Source organism: Oratosquilla oratoria, chromosome 43 (genome assembly GCF_046742065.1).
Source record: "Oratosquilla oratoria isolate Oo_2021 chromosome 43, ASM4674206v1, whole genome shotgun sequence".
NCBI classification, from domain to species: domain Eukaryota; kingdom Metazoa; phylum Arthropoda; class Malacostraca; order Stomatopoda; family Squillidae; genus Oratosquilla; species Oratosquilla oratoria.
The window spans coordinates 34,780,266-34,803,400 of record NC_134819.1 but is presented as its reverse complement, the minus strand read 5'-3'; the positions used below and the strand labels follow the sequence as shown (position 1 = coordinate 34,803,400).

The 23,135-nt window shown below is 38.6% G+C and overlaps 2 protein-coding genes across 2 annotated transcripts in view; one reads left to right on the top strand and one right to left on the bottom strand.

The window, feature by feature from the left end:
• Positions 1-336: 336 nt before the first annotated feature.
• Ufl1 (UFM1 specific ligase 1) lies at positions 337-15,202 on the bottom strand. Its single transcript, XM_076179690.1, has 14 exons — positions 15,043-15,202; positions 13,227-13,372; positions 11,814-11,929; positions 11,200-11,325; positions 10,581-10,770; positions 9,646-9,795; positions 8,654-8,829; positions 7,895-8,269; positions 7,114-7,452; positions 5,754-5,894; positions 4,269-4,435; positions 3,615-3,724; positions 1,179-1,280; positions 337-812 (listed from the first exon to the last, which is right to left on the bottom strand). The coding sequence occupies exons 1-14, from the start codon at positions 15,120-15,122 to the stop codon at positions 667-669; spliced, it is 2,364 nt and encodes a 787-aa protein (XP_076035805.1). The 5' UTR covers positions 15,123-15,202; the 3' UTR covers positions 337-666.
• Positions 15,203-16,190: 988 nt separating this feature from the next.
• The window catches only part of Tif-IA (RNA polymerase I-specific transcription initiation factor RRN3 homolog Tif-IA), a 30,168-nt gene continuing 23,223 nt past the window's right edge, over positions 16,191-23,135 (top strand). Inside the window, exon 1 of the mRNA XM_076179592.1 lies at positions 16,191-16,210. The gene's annotated coding sequence lies outside the window, so the exon portion shown is untranslated. The remainder of the gene's footprint in view (positions 16,211-23,135) is intronic.

Sequence of the window (23,135 nt, the reverse complement as noted above, 5' to 3'; positions counted from 1 at the left end):
AGGGGTGAGTTTACTCTCCCATACCCAGCTACCTCATTTTGTAGGTAACACCTGACTGGATGAGGCTGGGTTAGGGAAACTTTTGATCTTCTTAGCTGAAAATGACATTGGTCATTGAATGGTTGAAACTGCTTGGTGTCTCAAGTCTAAGGCAAGGAAGATGGAGGGACTTCTTCATAGTATGAAGAAGTCCTAGTTGGACGAAACGTCAGAAATAAAACTTCAACGGATTCTTGGCGTTTAAACTCACCACCCTACCACTCATTCCGTCTTCGCACTTCAACATTAAAAAAAAATATATATATATATATATATATATATATATATATATATATATTTTAGCTTAAAGACATACATTTCGGTTTAGATATTTGCCAATTCTCAAAACTTTTATGCCAATGCAATGAATGACTCCTCACTGACCCCTCCAGCCTGGTAACATAATTATTTTCTTATCAAGACAATTTCATTCAGCTGAAGGCAGCCCCTTGACTGAGGAGGTTAAAACTAATTTGATTAAACCCTTCAGCCTAGAGGTATATTTCCTCGAAACCAATTTTTACCTAATACCAAACAATTCTTTTCAGCTGACAAATGTGCCCCAGTCTGAGGGTAAACATTTTCCCTGCTGGCATCCCCACCATCCCTGCCCATCTTTGGAAACATCTATTCCTCTGTTGTAGCAGAAACTGAGGACTTTTTGAAAGTAATGGCAATCTCTTTCACTTTAGGTGTAAATGTCTCTAGCTTCCCAAGTACTTCACTTTGGAGTTCAGCATTATCCTTGTTCTTCAGGGATTTCATAACATTGCCTGTGCAGAAAATAATATTTATAATTGCCACTGACATAAATGAGCAATGAAATTTATATTCAGTGAGAGATGATAACTATTTTGATCAACCATATATACATTAAGTTCCTGTGCCCATCAAAAAGGTTAACATGGAACCAACATGAACTTGAGATAAAAACCAGGAAACTTGGGACAGAAGAATTTAAAACTTTATTTACTTCAAAAAATTAAAAGAAAGAAATATCATCCATTATATTCAAGATACAAAAAATCCAGCATCACTTTTCTGGTTACTGAAGTAATCTTCAACTTAAGAAAACCTCTACACTAAGAATGGTAATAAATCCAATTACATAATATATCAAATACCCTAATCTTCCTTACCTTGGTACTCCAAAAGGATCTCACCAATCTCTGCAGGTAGGTGATCCTTGAGGTAGCCTAGTATTTGAGGAACAAACTTCCCAGAGGCATGAAGCATGTGACCTGCAATGTCAACAAGTAGTGTGTTACAATCAAATTATCATAATATTCACTAAAGGATATTTATAGAAGAGATCTGAGAGGAAAAAAAAAAAAAAAAAAAAGTGGTAGATGTCCGGAACAAATTGGACGAAACAATAGTATGTGTGCAAACACCATACAAGAGTCTAAGAACAAACTAGATGGTGAGAGATACAAAGATGGGTCACTACAAGTATAGCTCCCCTTCCTGTATAATTACAAATAGGTAAATACAACTAGGTAAATAAATGACTTTGGCTTACAAGATTGTTTAATGTGCCTATAGGAAGGAAATATTTCAGTGGACAGGGAGTGCACACACAGTTCCCCTGTCTAAGGGAAAAAGGGCATGGTTCATTAAATTCTACCCTACAAAGTCCTCTGTGAGGGGCACCATCCTAGCCTTCCGTTAGGGGGGAATTTGTGATGTTTAACATATCAAAAAGGGATAAATTTGAATGTAGTATTTTCCAAGGGATCAGTCTCTTATAGGTAGTTGTTAAGTTGTAAAGGAGGGTACTGAGAGGATCAATCAATCAATCCACTGCACCAGGTCTTTTGCAGGAGATTTATGTTCCCCAAGTAATTGGCAAGTAACAGCCACCCACCCGTCACCCGTCCCATACCTAACACCCATTTGTTTTCCCTTTTCTCATATTCATGAAATGTACAAGGTGTGATAATAGTGTTGGATTGGAAGTGTGTTTCAGGAGTAAGAGGATAGAGGAAGCGAAGACCTCAAGCATTTGGGATCACATGTAGCAGGGAATGGAGAAGTGATGGTGAAAGCAAGGGAAAAAAGTAAATGATTGGGAGAATGCAAAGTGTTATGAGATACAGGTATCTCAGAAATGGAAAGAGGTTGAATGAGAGTTTAAGTATGGGCCTGGGTTGGTTTCAATGTCACTGGCTAGGAGAAATGGTTTGAGAGTAAGTGACAGAGTAATGACCTCCTCCTCTGAAAACAGATTAGAAGGAATGGAAGAATGATAAAGAGAATGTATTTCTGGGCTTGATATGGATTCTAGGTACAGGTTCCTCAGGGGTGCACCTCTAACAGGTGGAGGGTGTAACAGAAGAAGCAGAAGACAAGATTAAAGTGGAGACAGCTGATCTATATATAAAACATACATACATATATATATATATATATATATATATATATATATATATATATATATATATATATATATATATATATATATATATATATATATACACACACTCACACACATATCAATGGGTTTTCCCCCTTACAAGGGAGGTAGCCAAAATTAAAGGCATAGATCCACTCCCACCCATTCCATCCCCACATACTCCACTCCCATTCACCACCCCTCCCTCCATCTTTTCTTGGTTCCTCCTGGATGATGGGTCATCCCTGCATCATGCCCACTGTCCTGGGTCAGAAGCAATGCAGCATGACACAGTACATCAACAACAAGGCTGCTTTATCTAATTGGTGACCTCTCCTCTCCATCCCCTCATGCAGAAAAAGAGAAGACAAGGAGAAATCCTTTTGGGCTGCATCAAAATATCATTCACACATACTCCCACATCCCCCACTCCCACCCTTCCATGTATCACAGCATCATCCATACACAACCATTCTCCATTCATCCCTATCTTCTGTCTTCTCCCTTCCTTCCTTAACAGACATTCCCCTCTTTCCCAATGCCCCTTTCACCCCATCCATCCATCTCATCCTTGGTCACCCACTCATGTTCACTCCCTCCATCTCTGCCTTCCACACCTCTTTTACTAATATTTCTTCACTCATTCTTTCCATGTCCAAACCATCCCAATACTCTTTCATCAACACCTATCTTCCAACTCCCTTTCCAACCCTGCTCTCCTCATTTCTCACTCCATCCAGCCTATTAATCCCTACGATACTTCTCAGGCATTTCATCTTGAACACATTTAAACTCTTCCTCTCTTATGTTCCATGTTTCTGCCCTATACAGTGCTGTCAGCACAATCACCCCTTCATGCAATCTTTTCTTAGTATCCATTCCCAAATGTCTATTTCTCATTACACTTTTTATACACACACACACACACACACCAAAGGCTTTTTCTCCCTTAAGAAGGAGGTAGCAAAAAAAAAAAAAAAAAAAAAAAAGGCATAAAATCTTCTCCCACCAATTCCATCCCCACATACTTCACTCCCATTCACCCCCCTCCCTCCCTCCCTCTTATCTTGGCTTCTCCTGGATGATGGGTCATACCTGCATTTCACCCACTGCCCTGGGTCAGAATCAGTGTTGCAAGACATGACTTTCAGACCCTAAGTGCATACAAGTGTATACTGACCTGTGACTGAATGGAAGAGGATAAGGGAAGCCAAGTGAAGGGTGAGGGCAGTGTCCATGGAGCCCTGCAACTGTTCAATGAGTCCTTCTCGGTGGTGGATCAGCATTTGCCTGTGAAACCAAAGTTACAAGAATATATTTCACCTCCCATCCACTCGTCTTCAAATCTCACTAACAACTTTACCTCAACCTGGAGGTGCAAACCTAGGGAGCAGGCATTCAGTCTCTTACAGCTTTGACTATCTTTCCTCCATTTTTTCACATAAGGCGAGTTGACAACTTGAGACAGTTTCTCTACTCTTAATGACAACTATGGCTGGGATTTTCAGAGTTACAGGTCTCATCCAAGAGAAATCCATGGTTATGGATTGATTGGACGATCAATCTATTGTTTCTGTCCTCTCTTGCATGGGACCTACAGCCCAAAGGTTTTTTGAAACAGACCCCAGATTAACTTATAAATCATTCAAAAGAAATTCTGTATTGCTGTCTGTAGTGTATTAGTGTTGTATAGTGTCAGATGACATGTGCTGTGTCTTCTGTGTAGTGTTTGTACCTGGGCCATATATTGCATTTCCAGGTTGATTTTGTGCACATGGGCATTAACTTGTATACCACTCCTTCCTAATCACACATATCTCCACTACAACAATACCTGTCCTTCTTATGATCTTTCTTCTTCAGCATGATATCAGCTGCTGATAAGGCACTGTCAGCACACGAGAAAAAGTCTTCCAGGCTGGCTCCTGTCAGGGTCTTGTGGACTGAAGCCATGGGTTCCTTGATGGCATCATCTAGTTTGGAAATTATTTTCACCCTTGCCTACAAAGGAAGAACAGAATAGGATACAAATAGCTTGGACATTGCAATAAATTAGCTGGAGAATATCTAATCTTATGTACTAAAAACACTTCTCTCAATTACAGTTCAAGTCAAGAGACATGTAGCCAAAACCTGAACTGTAACAGCTATAAAGCCTTACTATATATGGCATAACTAATGACAATGACAATTTGGATTAACATTACGAACTCCCCGTCAGGAGGCTAGGGCAGTGCCCCTTACAGAGGACTTTGAAGTATGGAATTTAATAAAACATGCCCTTGATTTAACTCATTGGCAGCAGGGTTCAAACTGCCATCACCTTGACCTCCGGCTCAAGTAGCAATACTCTAACCCACTCAGTCAACAAGCATCACTGAATTATAATCTATCTATATACCTTGAAGAAACCTTCCACTCCACCACACATTTACCTATCTCTTCATTTACTTATATAGCCACCCCTTCTCTCCATTGTCCTCTCTTCACTCTAGTTATCCTTCCCACTACACTCCCAAACTCACTCACCCCTCCCTTTCAACTTAGTTTCACTCTATGCCAACACATCCATCTTTCTTCTCACAAACATACTGCCTATCTCTTGCCTTTTACTCTCATATGTACCACACCCACACACATCAAAAGATCCAAACCTTAGGGTTTTGGTTGGAAAACTCCTCCCAGACCCTCTTATGCTTTTGCTTTATTTAGGAATGTTCCCTTTGTGGCTACAGAGGGTAGGATGCCTAGTCCTATCCTCCATGCCATTTTAGTCACCTTTTATGACTCAAGTGGGAAACTTGGTGGCAATATTCTTTTTCCCCTACCACAGGGTTTGGCAAAAATGGAAACATATATTCAGAGAAATGGTACAGGACAGTATTAAGTGAGGGGACAACATGACAGAGGGACAGTCGCAGTATAATAAAGTTATAATACACCAAAAAAATCATGAATGCTGTAGACCCTTGTTTTGATGGCTCAGGAGCATCAAGTTGTAGGAATAAATATTTAGTTACATTCTTTTATTATTGTTTTTTTAAGACTCCTAAAATTTACTGGGTCAATCCAACATACACAGTATATTTCTGTATCTATTAGACCAGTAACAGGAACCTAAGAAAATTTACTGTAATCTCATTCTACCTCAACCTATCTCAATCTCTCTACTATACCAATAACAGGCACACCTAAGATACATTAATATAATCTCAACCTTTATTTCAACTTCAACCTGAACTTCAATCTCAACCTCTCTCTCTCTCTCTCTCAATAAATTCTAAATTCTAAAACAGCACACATGCAATCCCTAACTTACCTCAGGGGTGAGAGCTTTATCACTTGCAAAGTCGATCATACTGTCATCTGCCAGGAACATGACCAGCTCATTCACCATATCAGTGCACAGAGATTTCAAAAGATGCTTGTATAACTGCTCTTGCTGGTCAGAGCCGAATGCCTTCATAAAAAGAAAACAGTAATTAATCCATCCAACAATATTGTACACATTGCTTTGTCAGATACAAATCACCTTTGTCCAAACATGGAAGGACCCATAGACTGATTGCAATTAAAATTACTTGCAAGTAACTTCTTCACTCCATTGGCAACAGATTTTTTTTCAAGCTAATTTCATCTATCTGGAGGACATCCACCAGAATAAAGGCCTTCCAAGAACACAATATCTATATACATACATACATACATATACCAAGGCTTTTTCCCCCTTACAAGGGAGGTAGCCAAAAAGGGAAAGGCATAAAATCATTTCCACCCATTCCATCCCTGAATACACTCCACACCCCTCCAGCCTCCCTCTTATCTGAGCACCTCCTGGATGACGGGTCATCCCTGCAAAATGTTTCTTCCCTCTCACAAGGGAGGTAATCCAGCCGAGGCAGGAACCCACCCACCCTCCATCCATCCCACACCCATCCAACATTCATTTGTTTCCCTTATGAAAATAGAACATTATATATCAATCTACCAAGGGCTTTTTCCCCCCTTATAAGGAATGTACCCAGTCAAGGCATACACCCACTCCCACCCATTCCACTCACGTCCACCACCTATTTGCTTCCCTCCCATCTTAGCTCCTCATGGATGAAGGGTCATCCCTGTCTCCTACCCATTGCCTGGGTCTGAAGCAATGCAGTAAGACACAGTGCATCCACAGCAGAGCCACTTCATTTACACATTGTGCAAAGATAAAGTGCCACTGAAATCAGAATTTTGAAATCTTTGGTATGGTACCAAGTACCATGAGAATGCCACTGAAGTTCCTGAAGTACTGATTATTCAATACCCCAATATGGGAATATAGTATATGAACTGAAAGTATCCCTGGTCCCTTGGATCTACCCCATATAACTGTTTTTATATCCCATGCACGGGTTATAGTGGTGGTATTCTTGTCCATAACACATGGCACTTGGAAGAATGAAGAGGCGTAGTCATATGGGTGGTGAAGAAGAGATTTAAAGAGGGCAGTAGAAAGGACGGATAGTCAAAGCAACACCCAACAACCATCCCATACTCATCTAAAAACCCAACTTAGCCTCTTGTGGATGTGAAGTCCTCCCTGTCCCCCATCACAATGCTAAGGTTTGAGGTAATGCAGCCTCTGACCCAAGCAGAATACACCATGAGCATAAAATTTATGGAAACCCTATACCTACCTTGATCCCTTTCTCAGAGAGTCTAATGGAAACAAGAAGCCCACTGACTTTCTCTTGCAACTGCTGGTGGTTCTTCCTTCTTGAGTCTCCAGCTGCTGCAAGACTGGCAAGGAACATGGACTTGGCAACCTCCTGGAACTTGCGGGTCATAGGTTGGTGCAGGCGTTGGGCAATCTCTTCTGTGAGTTCTTCAGGGCAATCTACCAGCATAGGGTTCTTTGTTACTTCTTGTAAAAGCTCTTCCCATGTGAGGAACTCTATTTCCTGTAGTTTACCAGGGTTGCTGCCAGTACCACTAGCTCCAAAATCATCGTCATCTGAATCAGAGTCATGTGCGCCCTGGGCAGAAAAAAATTGATCATCAACCTGCACTTATGAAACCATGACATAATTTTCACCGAAAAGTGATTCCACCCTTTAAAAGTTTTTGCCATGATTGTTACTGGTGTGAAAAGCATACTGCAATGCCCCAGTATATCATAGATAATGCATTCCTAAAAATGTTCATTAATGAGGAATTTAGAAACTTATGAATTCTTCTCCATAGTTTTCACCCTACAATCTTCATTAGACATTATGTAATGAAACAATTACAAAATAAGATTGTACATACACATCAGCAGTCAAATATTATATATACTGAATCACAACCCTAATTTTGTTTTGCAAATAGTTACAGCCTTGTGGTTATCGCTTATGGATTTTAAAATATCAACTGTCAATACCAAGGCACCACCTCAGTTCATTCACAAAACATGACACCAATGAAGTACTGACTAACCTTTCTTCCCTTATGCTTATTCTTGACGGACCTTGTCTTGGTTTCCCTTCCCTGAGTACCTCCTCCAGACTTCCCTCCTGCTGCCTTCTTCCTCCTCTCTTCCTTCTTACTCTTTGGACCCTCATCATCATCCATACGGAGCTTGCTGGCACTCAGCTGTTGCTTGAAGGCTCCTCTATCTATGGCTTGTTTTGCTTTGGGCGGCATCAGTGCCTCAATGTCACTGGTGATTTTGACAAATAAATGATCACTGACAACAATAGTGTCACAGAAGACGTGTGCCCCACTGGATGACTTCTTGTCTTGTCGTTTCTTCAGGGCCATATTAACTAATTGACAACCCACCTCACCAGAAAATACAGATGGGAGAAGTGGCTGTAGAATGAAGACAATAAAATCACTGTTAATTTTTCAGAATTATATAAATAGTGCTCGACACTATACAAAAATGAAAAGCTATCTCAAAGTTTATATTAGAATAAATAGTACATACACAGTAGCACACACCAAACACAATTTCCCCTTACATCAATTGAACCAAAGCACCATCCACTATATATACATCAAAATCCTATATTCACATATTCATATATACATACACACTAAATGGCCCAAGTCAAAATATACACACACTACATATACATTAAAACCCAGCATAAATAAATATTAGCTCCACATTATCAGCTATATACAAAAGCCTAAAGAAGTGAGGGCACAAGCATTTTTATCGCTGCAAACAACACACATCTGAGTACCTACATAGATATCCACCCAACCTCCTGACAAAAGTGCATCATCAACTGCAGCCTCAATTTGGTCAATGAGGCCTGGACCAACACACACATTGCCAACAACAGTCAGATGCTCATCCTTATATCGCTTGCGTATGTAACCTTCAGGATCTGTGATTCCCAGTCGTTTCAGAGATTCATATTCTGAAAGAAAAAATTATACACGACTTCATATGTTGTTGTCTGTATCTAACTCCTCTTTCTATATGTTCTATACTGAACTGTATTATCACCTGTAATACTGATTGAAGTAGATTAATTATCCACACCAAATGAAGTATGTATGTATTTCTGTATATAAAACATTTAACAAATCTAAAACATCCAGGAGGTGCCAAGATAAGAGAGAGGGAGGAGGGTGGAGGGGAGTGGAATATATAGGAAATGGAATGGGTGGGAGTGGTTTCTATGCCTTTTTCTTTTTGGCTACCCCCCTGTGTAGGGGTAAAAAGCCTTTGGTATATGTATGTATGTATGTAAAACTAGATCAATCAACATACTGCCCCAGGACTTTTTTGGAAAAGATCTATCCAGCCACTGCTCCTAATTCAACCCATAAGTCACTCAGAGACTTCTATGTTGTCTGGATAGTGAGTGCAAAGCAATGTAGAATGATGTGTTCTATATCTTCTGTGAGGTGGATGCATCAGGGGCAATTAGGAGTTTTAGCCAGGACAGTTCTGTGTTGGTACTGGTTCAATGTGGAGTGGTGACCTGAACACCATTGTGCCGTTGCAATTCTTACTTGTCTTGGGAATGATTTCTGAGTTAGGTTGATGTCTGGAGAAGATGGAAGTATTGAATTTGGAGGACTATCATAGAACACTTGTTCTGTGATCTGAGTATGTATGTTGTAGGTTCTGGGGAAGATTCCCACTCCTCTTATTACACTAAATTTACTTGCCTTTTACATTCATGGGAACAAGTAGCTTGAAAAATATAATGTATACAAGAACTTACCAAGATAGCCATTCTGCCTGAGGTACCCATCAACCCATTCCATTTGTGTGCGTGAATGGATGTCTGGGATGTAAACAGCTTTATTAGCCTGTCGTCCTCCTGTTAGGTTTCCAGGCAATCGACCATTTGCTATCAGTTTTGACACCACACCTGCGGGAGTAGAATATTTTAAGAGTATTAATGAATATGATCCCATTATCATCATCCTCACTGAATCATTATGCATATCAGTTATATATAGCAAGGACCTGTATTCAAGTTCATCAGCTACTGGTGACTTCTGACCTCTACTTGTCGCAGAAGTCACAGCACACAGGGAAAAGGTCACAATTTTGGTTGCAGTTGCCTGCCACCTGGTGTGAACATCTCTAACCTCTACACAATTAACACTTATAAGTATTTACTTTAGTTAACTCAGTTAATGAAAAATTATTTAAATCAGAGGAGGGATGAGCCCTTGGGAAAGAAAAAACAAAACAAAACAAAAAAAAATCAAGGGTATATCCCTATCAAGAATAATTATTACCCATAAGCCAGAGTAAATAAAAACTATAAACTATGTTTCCATATTGAAGGGTTTCAAACAAATTTTGTTCAGCTCTACTATTCAAATGGGTCTAGTAATTTTGTAAAGTAATTAAAAAATAAAAAATATAAATCAACTTTCATTGACAGAAAACCAGCAGCTCCATAAATGTTGGCAATGAACACTTCCCATAGATTTCTCTCAGAAAAAATTGGACTGCTGCCTATGTTGCATTAGTACAGGACATATTCTATATCACTGGCTTACAGTGATAAGAAAAAGGGAACAGCTGCTGATAGTCAGTTCTCATTATGTTAAAAGGTGGAGATCAACAAATACAGCAAAAAACAAATAAAGTTCAGAGATATTTTGTGCCCAATTTGGCCCTTTCTATTTTATATAAACTTACTGAAGAAAAGTCTTTCTTGAAAGCCGTGCTGACTAATGATGGTGGAAACTGGAATTGGTCGAGTAACCGCGGACAGCACACCACGCACCCTCGCTCTATGCCTTGCAACATAGGCATTCGTGAAAATGGTTCGAGGATCATAATCATCTTGCTGTCCATGAATAATTGTGCCCAGTCGATCAACAACTGCCTGTACGGAAAATTTGTTTAATAAAACCACTCAACTGAGACACCAAACATCTGTTCCTCGATGGGTATGGTGGCTTACGTTCACCTGCTTAAAATTGATGTAAATCTACCAAAAAATTAAGTATACAATATCCTGCATACAATAATGTTCTTATATCGATACTATGCACTCAGGCACCTTAAAGTATACAATATCCTGCATACAATAATGTTCTTATATCGATACTATGCATTCAGGCACCTTAATAGAAACATAAGTTTTCGTTACCAATGCCTAACAATTTCATTCACCTAAAGGACATTGTAGTGAAGGGGTTACTACATCATACTTAGGAAGTATTTATATCTCACTTAGCACAATATATTTTCATTCAGATTATTAGATGACACCAGACATTGATTTATAAATCAGACACAAATAAGAACTAACCTCTAAAACAAAGTCTCCTGGTAAATCATAAGCCTTTGCAATGTCACCAATGGTTGTAGTGCCATCCTGTTGGAGTTTTTCATTAATCTCCTCAGCTACTGTGTCCAGGTACTGGCGTGATATCAGCTGTTCAAAAGATCAAAAAGATGTTTGTGGATACATACAAACACTAAAAGCCCCTTTCCCCATACAAAAACAAAGTACACTTACTCGTCACCCATTCCACACTCATCCAAAGTCCATTTGCTTTCCCTTCTACCTTAGCTCCTTCAGGATGATGGGTCATTCCCTATCCCATGATCATTGACAGGTTTTCAAGATGGACAATAAAGACGACCACTTACAGGTACTAGTCACTGGTACCTTTAGAAATTTTATGCTTAATCCCACTTCCTCCCAATTTTCTTGAAACTATTATTATGCAAAAAATCAGGATTTCATCATAAAGTACTTTTATCAATAATTATGACAGATTCCCTTTTTTCATGCAGCATTATCTTATTTTGATTAGAGACTAATATCCCCTTAAAGAGAAATAAAGAAAAGAAAAAAAAATCAGTTTCCTGCCAGCATGCTCTACCATAACCCATAAAATTACAAGTAGTAGTCAGTACCTGCCCTAAGACGATACGAAGTCCAGGTTCCGAGTGGGAGAGCTCTGATGCACGTCCTTCAACAACGCTGAGATCAATCCCCAGGATGGCACTGACATCAACCAAGTTGATCCTTCCTGTAAGAATGAGAAAATCACAATCACATCCCTGTTCACAAGACACAAACTGGGTGAAAATGATTGATGTAATAGACAAAAAGAACATCCCTTCACACTGCATCATCCATTTGTTTCTTCATTCCTGCATTTATTCCTAATCTTTGCACTCTGTATACTATGCTCAAACAACATTCAATGTGTATTCAAAGTCCCCACCCCCCTCAATCATCCACCTCATTCTCTATCTTCCTCTTAACCTCACTTCATCCACTTTTGTTTTCCAAGTTTTCCCTACTAATCTTTCTTCATTCATTCTTTCTTTGTGTCAAACCACCTCAGCACTCTCTGATTTGACAACTCCCTTCCCAATTCTCTTTTCTGTCTCCCCTCCATATTCCTCATTATCCATTTTGTAATACTGATCATATCTCTCAAACAATTTATCTCAAAAACATTCAGACTATTCCTCTCTGCTACCTTATATTTCAAGTTTCTGCTCCATACAGTGCCATGGATACAACCACTCCCTCATGCACCCTTCTAGTATTCATCCCCAAATACTTATTTCTCACAACAATTTCCATTACAACCAGACATTTACTTGCCTCTATCACTCTTATTCACATTCATGTCCACTCCTCTACTCGGTCCTAACTGCAACTTCAAATACTTCAAACTCTCCACTTTCTCAAAACTCTCACCCTTAACAAATATTCAATGTGCCACCATCATTCTTTGTAAATCTCGTTTCTTTACTGTCAGACACTTCACATGACAACTATCTAACCCAGGTACCTACCAACTGCAACCTCCTTCAGTCCTCTGTTTCTCCTCTTTTCCTGCAGATCTATCCTTCTCCTACTCCATCATTTTCCAATCATCTACTACCACAAAGCTTCCCTATTCTTTTCTACATTTAACAAATCCCTCAAGTACTCTAACCATCTCCTCCTTGCAACCTTAACTTCCATTAGCATCTGTCCAATTGCATGTATAACCTTCTCTCAACCCTACTTGCACAACATTTATTCTTTTCAAAATTTTCTGTCAAACACCTACCCCACTTTATCTCTGCTCTCCTCTTGACATCCTACACCTTACATTTTACTTCCATCTCTTGCAGGAACATTATGGTAGCTTTCACTCTTTTGCTCTCTCTCGGAACATTGGTAAATTGTGTGTGAGGAAACCTTTACATACAGAAATAAAGTCTACCACCAAAATACATGACCCTCATGCATATTCCATTATTCCTTGTCTAATGCTTTGTTATTTTGTACAAAATTCTCACAACACTTCTTTTAGTTTTCCTCACCTCCATGAACAAAGAGTTCATCTTTGATTTCTCTGATGAGTTGCTGAGGTGTGACATATTCCTTTCCATTTGTCGTGTAGTAAACATTTAGAAGCTTCAATTCCACTAATTTGTTTATGATTTCAACACAGTTGCGTTCAGAGAGTCTGTAAAACAAAAATTCACATGATACACTTCATCAAATTCCCTCAAGAATTAGTTTAATTAAGTTTTCTCTGCCTTCTCTATAATGTACACTTCAAATAACTCATTTGTAATGTCCTAAACAAAGAAATTATGACGATACTATTCATGTTTATTCTGATTACTGGCTTCTGGTTACTGGGCTATCCACCTGAGTAAACTTTCACCTGAATAAAGGTTTCCAGATCATGAAGAAGCCCTTCTCGGATGCTACCATTACAGATAACAGGTAATAAAACTCAACAAGTCTACTTTTCCTTTCTTTTTCTCAAAGACAAGAAAAGACTAGAAGCACTTGCCCTGCCATTGTTTAAGGATCTTTTCCCCCTTACAAAAGGGAAGAATGGCTGAGTAAAAAGACATAGCCACAGTATACAAAAATAAAACCCATTAAACCACTCCTCGCACCTCAGCATATTGAGGATAGTGTCCCTGATCACATTACCTGTGCCAAAGGCACGGCTCAGTGTAACTTAAAGAGCACTAATATCCCTAATAATGGCCCTATCTGGTAATCCCTATCTTTCCCAGTACTAAAACCAGTAAAACAACTAAAAATCTATTTTATCACAAATATTAAAATAACCTTATTTTGAATATATTTGGGATTGTTCATAATTCATTCTGCCATGTTTAGAATGGGAGGGATGAGGAAGCAAACTTGGATTGCTACTCTTTATTTTGTATCCATAGCTCTTCGACTATAAGGTTCACCAGCTGGAGATAGTTCATCCCCACCACTACATCAAACAGTATCTCTAACCCGAACCCTAACTCCTCATCCATTCATCCATTGGAAAAATGGACAACATATAATTCATTTTAGTTGTCTAAGGCACATATGTGAAAATATTTCAACAAATGAGAATATAGCTTGGTAAAATTCTAGGATCATGCAAACATGAATATTGAACACGAGATTTACATTGTCCAATCTTCCAATAGCTCCTAATCTAACCTAACCTATGGAAAAAATAGATCTTTGAAATGCAAAATGAAAAAAATGAAATACAAATATTTCAACTGCTGGCCTTAAAACCCTGACTAGTACTTTTTACAGCACACACTAGGTCTTATGTAACAACTATTTTCCAAGTATCTAACTAGCATTTCTCTTGCTGAATTGTATTGTAAATGTCAAAAACATTGTAGCTCCATTTCTTACTTCCCATAAATTAAAAAATTATCATTTGTTGTTGTGAACTTTGGTAATATATAGAATAAGTGTTCATTCAGATGACCCATTTGATTTTCAATCATATCTCTGGCTTTTATATCAGTCAATCCTGCCAGTTGCATAAAGCTTACAGATAAATTTCAAGTGACAAGTTGCATATCATGCTACGGTATTTTGGTAGAATTCAATTCAAGTACATATTGGCAGTCCCTCTTAGCAACAGCATCAGCTGTCAGTGACAGTTGTCACGCAGAGTACCCATAAAACGTCATCGACAAACAATAATTAAGATACGAACTATAGTTTTCAACTGAATAATTCTATGAATTACACCAATTTCTTGTATTGTTTATTCATGACATTCCCCGGCCGTAATCATGACAAAAAAAAAAACTAACACCAATGTCTGTATAAATATATTTTAGAGTTGTTAGGAACTTAACGTCAAGTGATTACCGCTGTAGAGTAGACGAGAGTTGGGCTCGCTGAAAATCTGCAGCTAAACGCTTCACCTCCTCCCAGTCTGCTGACGACATATTGGTGACTGAGATAAGTAAGATGAAGGATCATGAAGTACAGGTAGTACAGCGTGGAAGATTATCAAAACTAATGAAACTGACATCTAGGAAAAGTAAACACCAACAACTAGATGTGACATCGTGTGATGTTCAGCAGTTGTCAAATTTTTATTTTTCCTCATTAAAGGACGTTACGAGAGAAAATGTTTTTGAGGTATAACTATTGTATAAATATAAAAATAGTTATATAATTTGGCTCTTGGAATAGAAATATTAAAATAACATTTGCAGAGATACACAATACATACATACTTAGGTTAAATAAAAGTACAGAATAAAGCCTATTGATATTTGTATTCCCGAGATAAATTTCTAACAAAGTAGGCTATCTAGTTCTCTTTACTTGTCACTATCTCACCTCCCATTTGTTCTTTCACACCAGTTCAACAAATTTTCGGTTAATTATTGTCTTTTGAATACAAAATAAAACAGTATGAAGTCATTTGTGTACGATTATGCGGTGAAACAATGAATTGCCGGTACCGCTACTCTATTACATTCACCGTTCATTGTGGCATGCGTTATGGTTTACTACTATAGCTATTCTGCCAAATCAACCTTGGTACATGCCTCTCTTATTTCCCATCTATATGCTATATCTTTCTGCATAGTATGCCACCCCAGAACGAACTATAGAGTATAGTAGCACTATAGGCTCTCCTTTTTTTAGATGCACCTGATGTGATAAAATCATATTTTGTCATTATGGGCACATAATTTAATTTATTACATATTCCATTAAGACAATTTCATCATGTTCCGTACATTTTATGATTTCTTTTTTATGTATTATTTTTTTTTGCAGTAATCAGAAAGTAAAAGAAAACAAATCGGCGGCAGGGCTGAGAAACAGATTCGAACGCGTAAGATATCCGAGAACTACATAACCTTCTAGAAGGAACTATAGGCATATTTGTTCACTGAGTGCTATGACACGGACAGCATGTCAATGAAGACGGATTTTGGTTGCTAGTATAATCGTTTTCAGCTGAGCAGAGCGTCATGCAAGACGGAGCTCAGCATCGAATCGTCACATCAAGTATCAAGTAAGTACTATTGTCCACTCACTGGCAGCTCGACACTCGGTGGTACTACCCACCAATAGGCCTACTGTGAGCCATCTATCTTGATAGATTTAGTAGGCGTGCTTATGCAGTTTGTTGGCTCTACTGTTTTTATCTATTTAATGCCATTCTAATAATTTAGCACAGGGCGTCAATCGTCGGTAGACGAAACAGAAAATAAGGCTACAAAAGGACAGAGCGACGGAGTACATGTTGGCCCTGCTCACACTAGCGGTTTCAACCGCGGCGGTTCAATTATAACGTAAGTCAATGGATCCGTTCACACACAACCGCGCAGTTCAAACCAATAGTTAACATGGCCTTACACTTATCAGAAGGCATGTAGTTTTTAATCTGAAGAATCTAGTGGATAGAGATAACTCATGAGAAGTTACATAGGGATGACTGACTTCCTGAATAAAATCGCCAACCAGGCGTCCAGAAATTATCAATTTATACTAATACGTCTGAACTAGTTTCCTATGGAAAATAAGCGCAGTGTGGCCATACAGGGGAAAACACTTAGTTCTATTGTTATACTAATGACCCACTTTTGGAGAAAAATAGGCGAAAGTAAAAAGATCCGTATATTTCGATCACTATCTGTGATCCTCTTCAGCAGATGTGAAGAGGATCACAGATAGTGATCGAAATATACGGAACTTTTTACTTTCGTCTATTCTTCTCCAAAAGTAGGCCATCAGTATAATTTTACCAATGTGCTACGACATTACTTTGTTGCAATTCTATTGTGTTTACTAATTCAGAGATAAAGTGTAAATAGTGCTCCATGGCCCTTCCTCAGATTTAGGTTAATAATAAATGTAGAGAGTCCACGATAATTGTGTCTTTTTGTATATGGCCGGCAGATTTCCTAAGTAGGTAACCTACGCGCTTTATCCGAAAATTCAAGTCAGGTGATTCATAAAATATACCTAGATACGTATCATGCTTCACAGTTCTTTTGGTATGTTTTAGTGTCTTAGTATTAAATGGACTCTGGTCCAATAATCTTTTGTTGGTTGTAATTACATTTACGTGCATAGTCAAATGAAAATTAAAGGATATTGATAACCAATTAAAAGTAAGGACATTTTTACACTTGTTTTAAAAAAAATCTGCCATTACACTTCTACCTCTTCATTAATGAAATCGATAGTCTTCGTGGAAACAATTACCGGGCTAGTCACGTTGGCTCCATAATCCTTAAATAGCTTCCTTCCCAGTAGGCCTTACCAGTGTAGATTAAGGTAGAAACATGGGCATAGCTAGCGGGAAGTGGCAATACATGTACAACCGCACCTCGCCGTTGTTTATAATCGAATTGATAATAACAGGCTAGTGCCATATGGTCACGTCATGTCCAGAACATCAAATTCCACGCGGAAACGAACGTAGAAAGGCACCGAAAAGACATAAGCAAAATTGAGACGTTTCAGAACGACACGAATCATTCCGAGTTTATTCAAGAATTTAGCCAAACGAAAACCGACAAAGAACTATCGAAACCACCGTGCGTGATATTGTATACAGCAGAACAGATTCGGAAAGCCAATGCACAGGGAAGGAAACGGAACTAAGTGCGCTCCAACTATCGCTGTCGACTGAACTTTCAATCTAGGACCAAGATACGTCACTACCAGTGACGTACAAATGGGAGAGGGGGGGGGCATCCGGTATGACAGGAGGTATCATTTGGGGAAAAGAAATTTAAATGCGAAGAGTGTGTATCCAATTGGCACTCCTCTACCAATCTAGGGTTTAATACACTTGGTTGATTATATGTAAGTCGAATAAAGTGTTTATTTTATATTTCATCTGTGTTTACGTTTTCAAAATACCTTCCCTTCTCATATTTCTCACCACTAAGCATTGTATTTGAAACTGTGTGCCATACAATCAAGCTGGCCCAGAGCATTGTTTGACTTCTGCACGCCGCGTTTACAAAAATACGAAGCTTAGCGAGAGAGGGGAGGGGGAGTGAGGGAGGGAGGGAGAGACAAAAACCGCCATTTTTCGGATTTTTTTCACTAGGATGGGGAATTTACAACATGCCAATGTTTCTTTTAGCATATCAAAGCTAATATGGTTGTAAGGAGTGACGAAGAACAGACAATTGGGAAAGAATTGGATCCCGCATGAGACCTGTGACTTGGTATTTGAGAAAATGTAAATAATTAATACATGTACTTGCCTTTTTATTTACACAGATTTGCAATTTTGCATACCTTGTCAGTTTTAAGATACGATTACTCTAGTCAACGGATAGGTTGGATTCCGAGCTTAGGAATGGATTTCGTGTAACGCTGGAGGATTTAGGTTGGACGCTCTACTCACCATTTTAGTTCACACCTCGGAAGAAATCCGAGGGAAAGAAATTGAACTTACATGTTAAGATATATTTTAAAAAATTATGTACAACTTATTCCGTAATAAGAGATGAATTATTTATATAGAACAAAATTCATCTTGAACTAGAAAGTTAATTTTATGGAATGTATATTGTGGCAATAATCAAACAGTCGTTTGAATTCTGCTGTATGTAAACATTGGTCATTTTTCTTACGCGCAAAAACTAGTGCTGGGCAAATACCGCTAATTTCAATACCGGAATTACCGGTGAACAACAATACCGTTACCGAAATTACCGGCAATGTACCGGTAACAGACTCGTGAAGCAGTAGTGATGTCCCAAGTTCTAGTCGAGTTCGAAAAATCAATGTTTTTGTCATTTAATAAGCTATATCTCTGGTTCTATTTTACATATCAATTTTATTGTTATGTCATTGTAAAGGGAAAAAGTCATACTTTAATTGGTGCTACTATAGTATGCTATCTACCGCACGAGTGAGTGAATGGAGGGTGTCTGAGGGTGGGTGTGGTGTATAAACTTTCGTCCGCGTCTGTCTGCATGCATGGGTTCATGTTTGGAGGGTGCATGTGGGAGTGGGAGTTTTGTTAATACACACACACATACACATATAATGAGCTTTGACTAATTTGTAATAAATGTTTTCTTAAAAACTAACCTAAACTGACTAATTTGTAATAAATGTTTTCCTAAAAACTGTTTTTAATGCTCCCTTGTTTTAATACTTATTTCATACAAATTAGCCCAGCACGTGATCCAAAGACCAAGGTGAATACTCAAGGATATATTAGATTTCATTGTCAGCATGTTTTTTTTATTATTATTAATTTCCTCAATTATCTTTTCATACAAATTAGTTCATATTCTTATTTAGAAACAGAAGCATATTGGCATTTTCATCACTTAAGCATATATATATATATATATATATATATATATATATATATATACACAGTATATATATATATACATATACATATATGAGTCTTCGTTTGGTGACACGCGGATTTTTTCGATGAAACTTTCACAATTAATATAATTTCGTATGCTGATCACAGAAATAACATTAATTCTATTGAGAAATTAACAAAAATGCTGAAAAAACGGTTTTAAAGGTAAAAAATTACCGAGACCTTAGCGGTACATACCTGCTTAATGGTAAAAGTTTAACCGGTAAAATTAGCGGTACACTGGGCCCGTCAGTACCGTCACTCAGCACCACCAAGCCGAGACGTGCTTACCGCTCTCTGAGTGTTACGGTATAGCTTATCGGTTAACGGAGCCTTAACGGTAGCAGAATTTTTGCCGGTAAGCTACCGTCAAGGTTGTTACCGATAAAACCCGTAACTACCGGTAGCTGTCCACCACTACCGTCAGTACCGTCACTCAGTACCACCAAGCCGAGACGTGCTTACCGCTCTCCGAGTGTTATGGTATAGCTTATCGGTTAACGGAGCCTTAACGGTAGCAGAATTTTTGCCGGTAAGTTACCGTTAAGGTTGTTACCGATAAAACCGGTAACTTTACCGGTAGCTGCCCACCACTAGCAAAAGCGTCTTCTCGTCGTTTGCTTGATATCTACTATTTTCGCCGTGATGGGGTGGAATACTGAAGTTATCCATGTTCTATTAGAAAATATACGACCACAAAAGGTGCTCCGGGATGTGAGGCATCCCAACTATATTAAAAAATAATGATAATATATTCTCTCTCTCACTGAATAAGTAATTCAATTACCATTTTCTATGGATGGCAAATATCCTTTGCCCAGTGTTCGATAATTAATCTATGTTTGTGTATTTACCTAATTATAGTATACAGGAAAGGAGCAATACTCGTTGGATCCTATCTCCTATTCTCTAATATTCTAACATACCCAGACTCAAATTCATGTACGGTTCCAACTTAATCTATATATTTGGTTTCCAACTATCATAATTAGATTTGAATTCATGTATTGTTGGAGCTTGGGCTATATCACCTAAGTTATTCCACATATTCATACATCCATATGGGAAAATGTATCTCTTCACATCCTTTCAACATGTGGTCTTTCTAAATTTGTGGTGATTGGTTTGACGACACCATCATCACCACTAGCTGATACTAGTTTATACTAGAGAGTGATACTAGTCGATACTAGTTTTCGTCATCGCATCGCGCGCTGGGCACCTTATCAAGCCATAAACACCATTTCTGTCTTGTGAGGTCGCCTTTCTGTAATGGACTCGTGACCTCTGACCCCAAATGAACCGAGCCCTGTCTGAGGAAGACAGGAATGTTTACAAAAAGGCATGTGTTGCCGTTGGCCATTTGTAGTATACAGAAAGATTCGTAGCCAATCATAATTAGTTGTTGGAGGAGCCTATATCATCCAGAGGTTTCCTCCTGGCCAGCAACAGCGTAAATTTCAGTCTGCTTTGACACTCAAAATTATTCAGTTTAAATGTCAGAGCTCTCAAAAGTTAAAGCCTAGTCAATTTCTAAACTATTACCACAGAGACAAGTTCAGTTCTATCAGTTCAAGAAGAGAGTGTACAAGTGATTCATTGAGTACGTTCAACGATTAGCGGTCACAGTTGGAACTGCAACCAGGATGTTCACATAAGGTCCGTATCGATTAAGTCTTTTAGTCCAGCCTCCCACACCCGCACACCCACACAGACATTCACTATCTAATTTGAATTTAAAATAATAAAATAACAAATAAAAGTCACATATTTAGGAAACATTAGTCTCATTCACCACCAGCAATGTTGTGATATAAGATACGTTTGTTCGTGTTCCTTGATCTAACCATCTTGGCCACAGCTACCACCTACCTATATATATATATATATATATATATATTATATATATATATATATATATATATATATATATATATATATATATATTCGAAATCAAGGAGCACGACAAATTCACTTCCATGACCTCCCAAAGCCGCCCCCCATCTCCATTCAGGAGATCCCCCTTTTCAGTGCAATCTACCCCCCTTTAGTGACCTGAATACTGTTATCATGTCACCTTCCTCTCTTCGATCTTTCAAAGCTGGCAGACCCAATACCTTCAGTCTTTCCTCACCCGCTCCGTGTTTGCGTGTGTATTCACACTGGTCTTTCGATCACATGCTGGACTCGTGAACGACAGCTATTTCCCTCCCGAAAGAGAGCTCAGAGCTCGTATATGACCGATCTATTGGTAATGCTGTGACCTTACACGCACATACACCCCCAACTCCCCGCCCAAGAGAGTTGGAGTAACAAACCGCAGCACAGCGATACTGAAATTGTTTCAGCCCTGGGCGGGATTCGAACCTGGACCTCCGTAGTGGCAGTCGAGAACTCTGCCAACTGCTCCACGAAACGTGTGTGTGTGTGCGCGCGCGCGTGTTTGTAAGATATGCAAAGATCGCCAAATATGCATTTTAGAGAGATCACGAGTCGTTCAATGTTATTAAGGATAAAATATTTGAGAAAAGTAGTAAGTGTCCACCCCGAAGTATATAAAATACCAGGTCTCAATTGTGATAAAGTGTAGACTACTGGGGACAAACGGGACGTGATCTACCTACTAGGATCAAAGAACATAAAAATTCATTAAAATACGGCCAAGAAAACTCTGCTGTATTCCTCCATTCTAGTCTTTTAGATCACAGAATTGATTGGAAGAATGCAGCTACAGTATATAAATCACATTGTAGTTTTAAAAGAAAAATTATTGAGTCCTCATTAATAAAACAGTTCCCAAATTATAACACTTCTAAAGGTCAATGGTCACCAGATGCCATTACTAGTATGGCAGTTAATAAATTCATCTCCAGAGGACGAAACGTCCGACCTCACTCAGGGCACGTGACCTGAGGCTTACTGAGTTCCCTATTGTAGTTTCCCCCTCTGTATATAAGTTCTTGTCTATGTACCATATAATTGTAAGGGCTGAAGAGGACTACAGTTAGTGGTCGAAATATACGGTTTACTCTGTATCTTAGCTTATCTTTCTCCGAGAGTGGGTTTAAGTTTTATTTTACTCTTGTGTTACATCTACGTTACTTGATATATATATATATATATATATATATATATATATATATATATATATATATATATACACACACACACATGTTGGATTAAATTTGACCGCAGCTTGGGCTAGAATCAACTTCTTGTTGATTGACTCAAGTTTTCTAATCAGAGATCTCGGCTCATCGGGGAGGCGGAATAAAATACTACCGTACGACGTGCCAAGGGAAAAGGGGACAAGTGTGAATGTAGTAGTTTCAGAGGGATTAGCTTGTCAAGTGTAGTTGGGAAGGCTTATGGGAGGATCTTGATTGAGAGGATTAGGAGAGGAACAGAAGGAGTAATTGGTGAGGAACAGTGTGGATTTAGGACAGGTAGAGGTTGTGTAGATCAGATCTTTGTGGTAAGACAGATATGTGAGAAAGCTATAGGAAAGGGGAAGGATGTTTTTGGGCTTTTATGGATCTGGAAAAGGCTTATGATAGGGTAGACAGAAAGGCACTGTGGGAGGTTA

What these genes read in the sequence shown, in the direction of transcription:
- Ufl1 (XM_076179690.1), bottom strand. Translation starts at nt 15,122, where the DNA reads ATGTCGTCAGCAGACTGGGAGGAGGTGAAGCGTTTAGCTGCAGATTTT. An exon ending in CTCTCGTCTACTCTACAGCG is followed by an intron (nt 13,373 to 15,042) that starts GTAATCACTTGA and finishes TTTGTTTTACAG; the next exon opens with ACTCTCTGAACGCAACTGTG. An exon ending in TCAAGAAAGACTTTTCTTCA is followed by an intron (nt 9,796 to 10,580) that starts GTAAGTTTATAT and finishes CTACTCCCGCAG; the next exon opens with GTGTGGTGTCAAAACTGATA.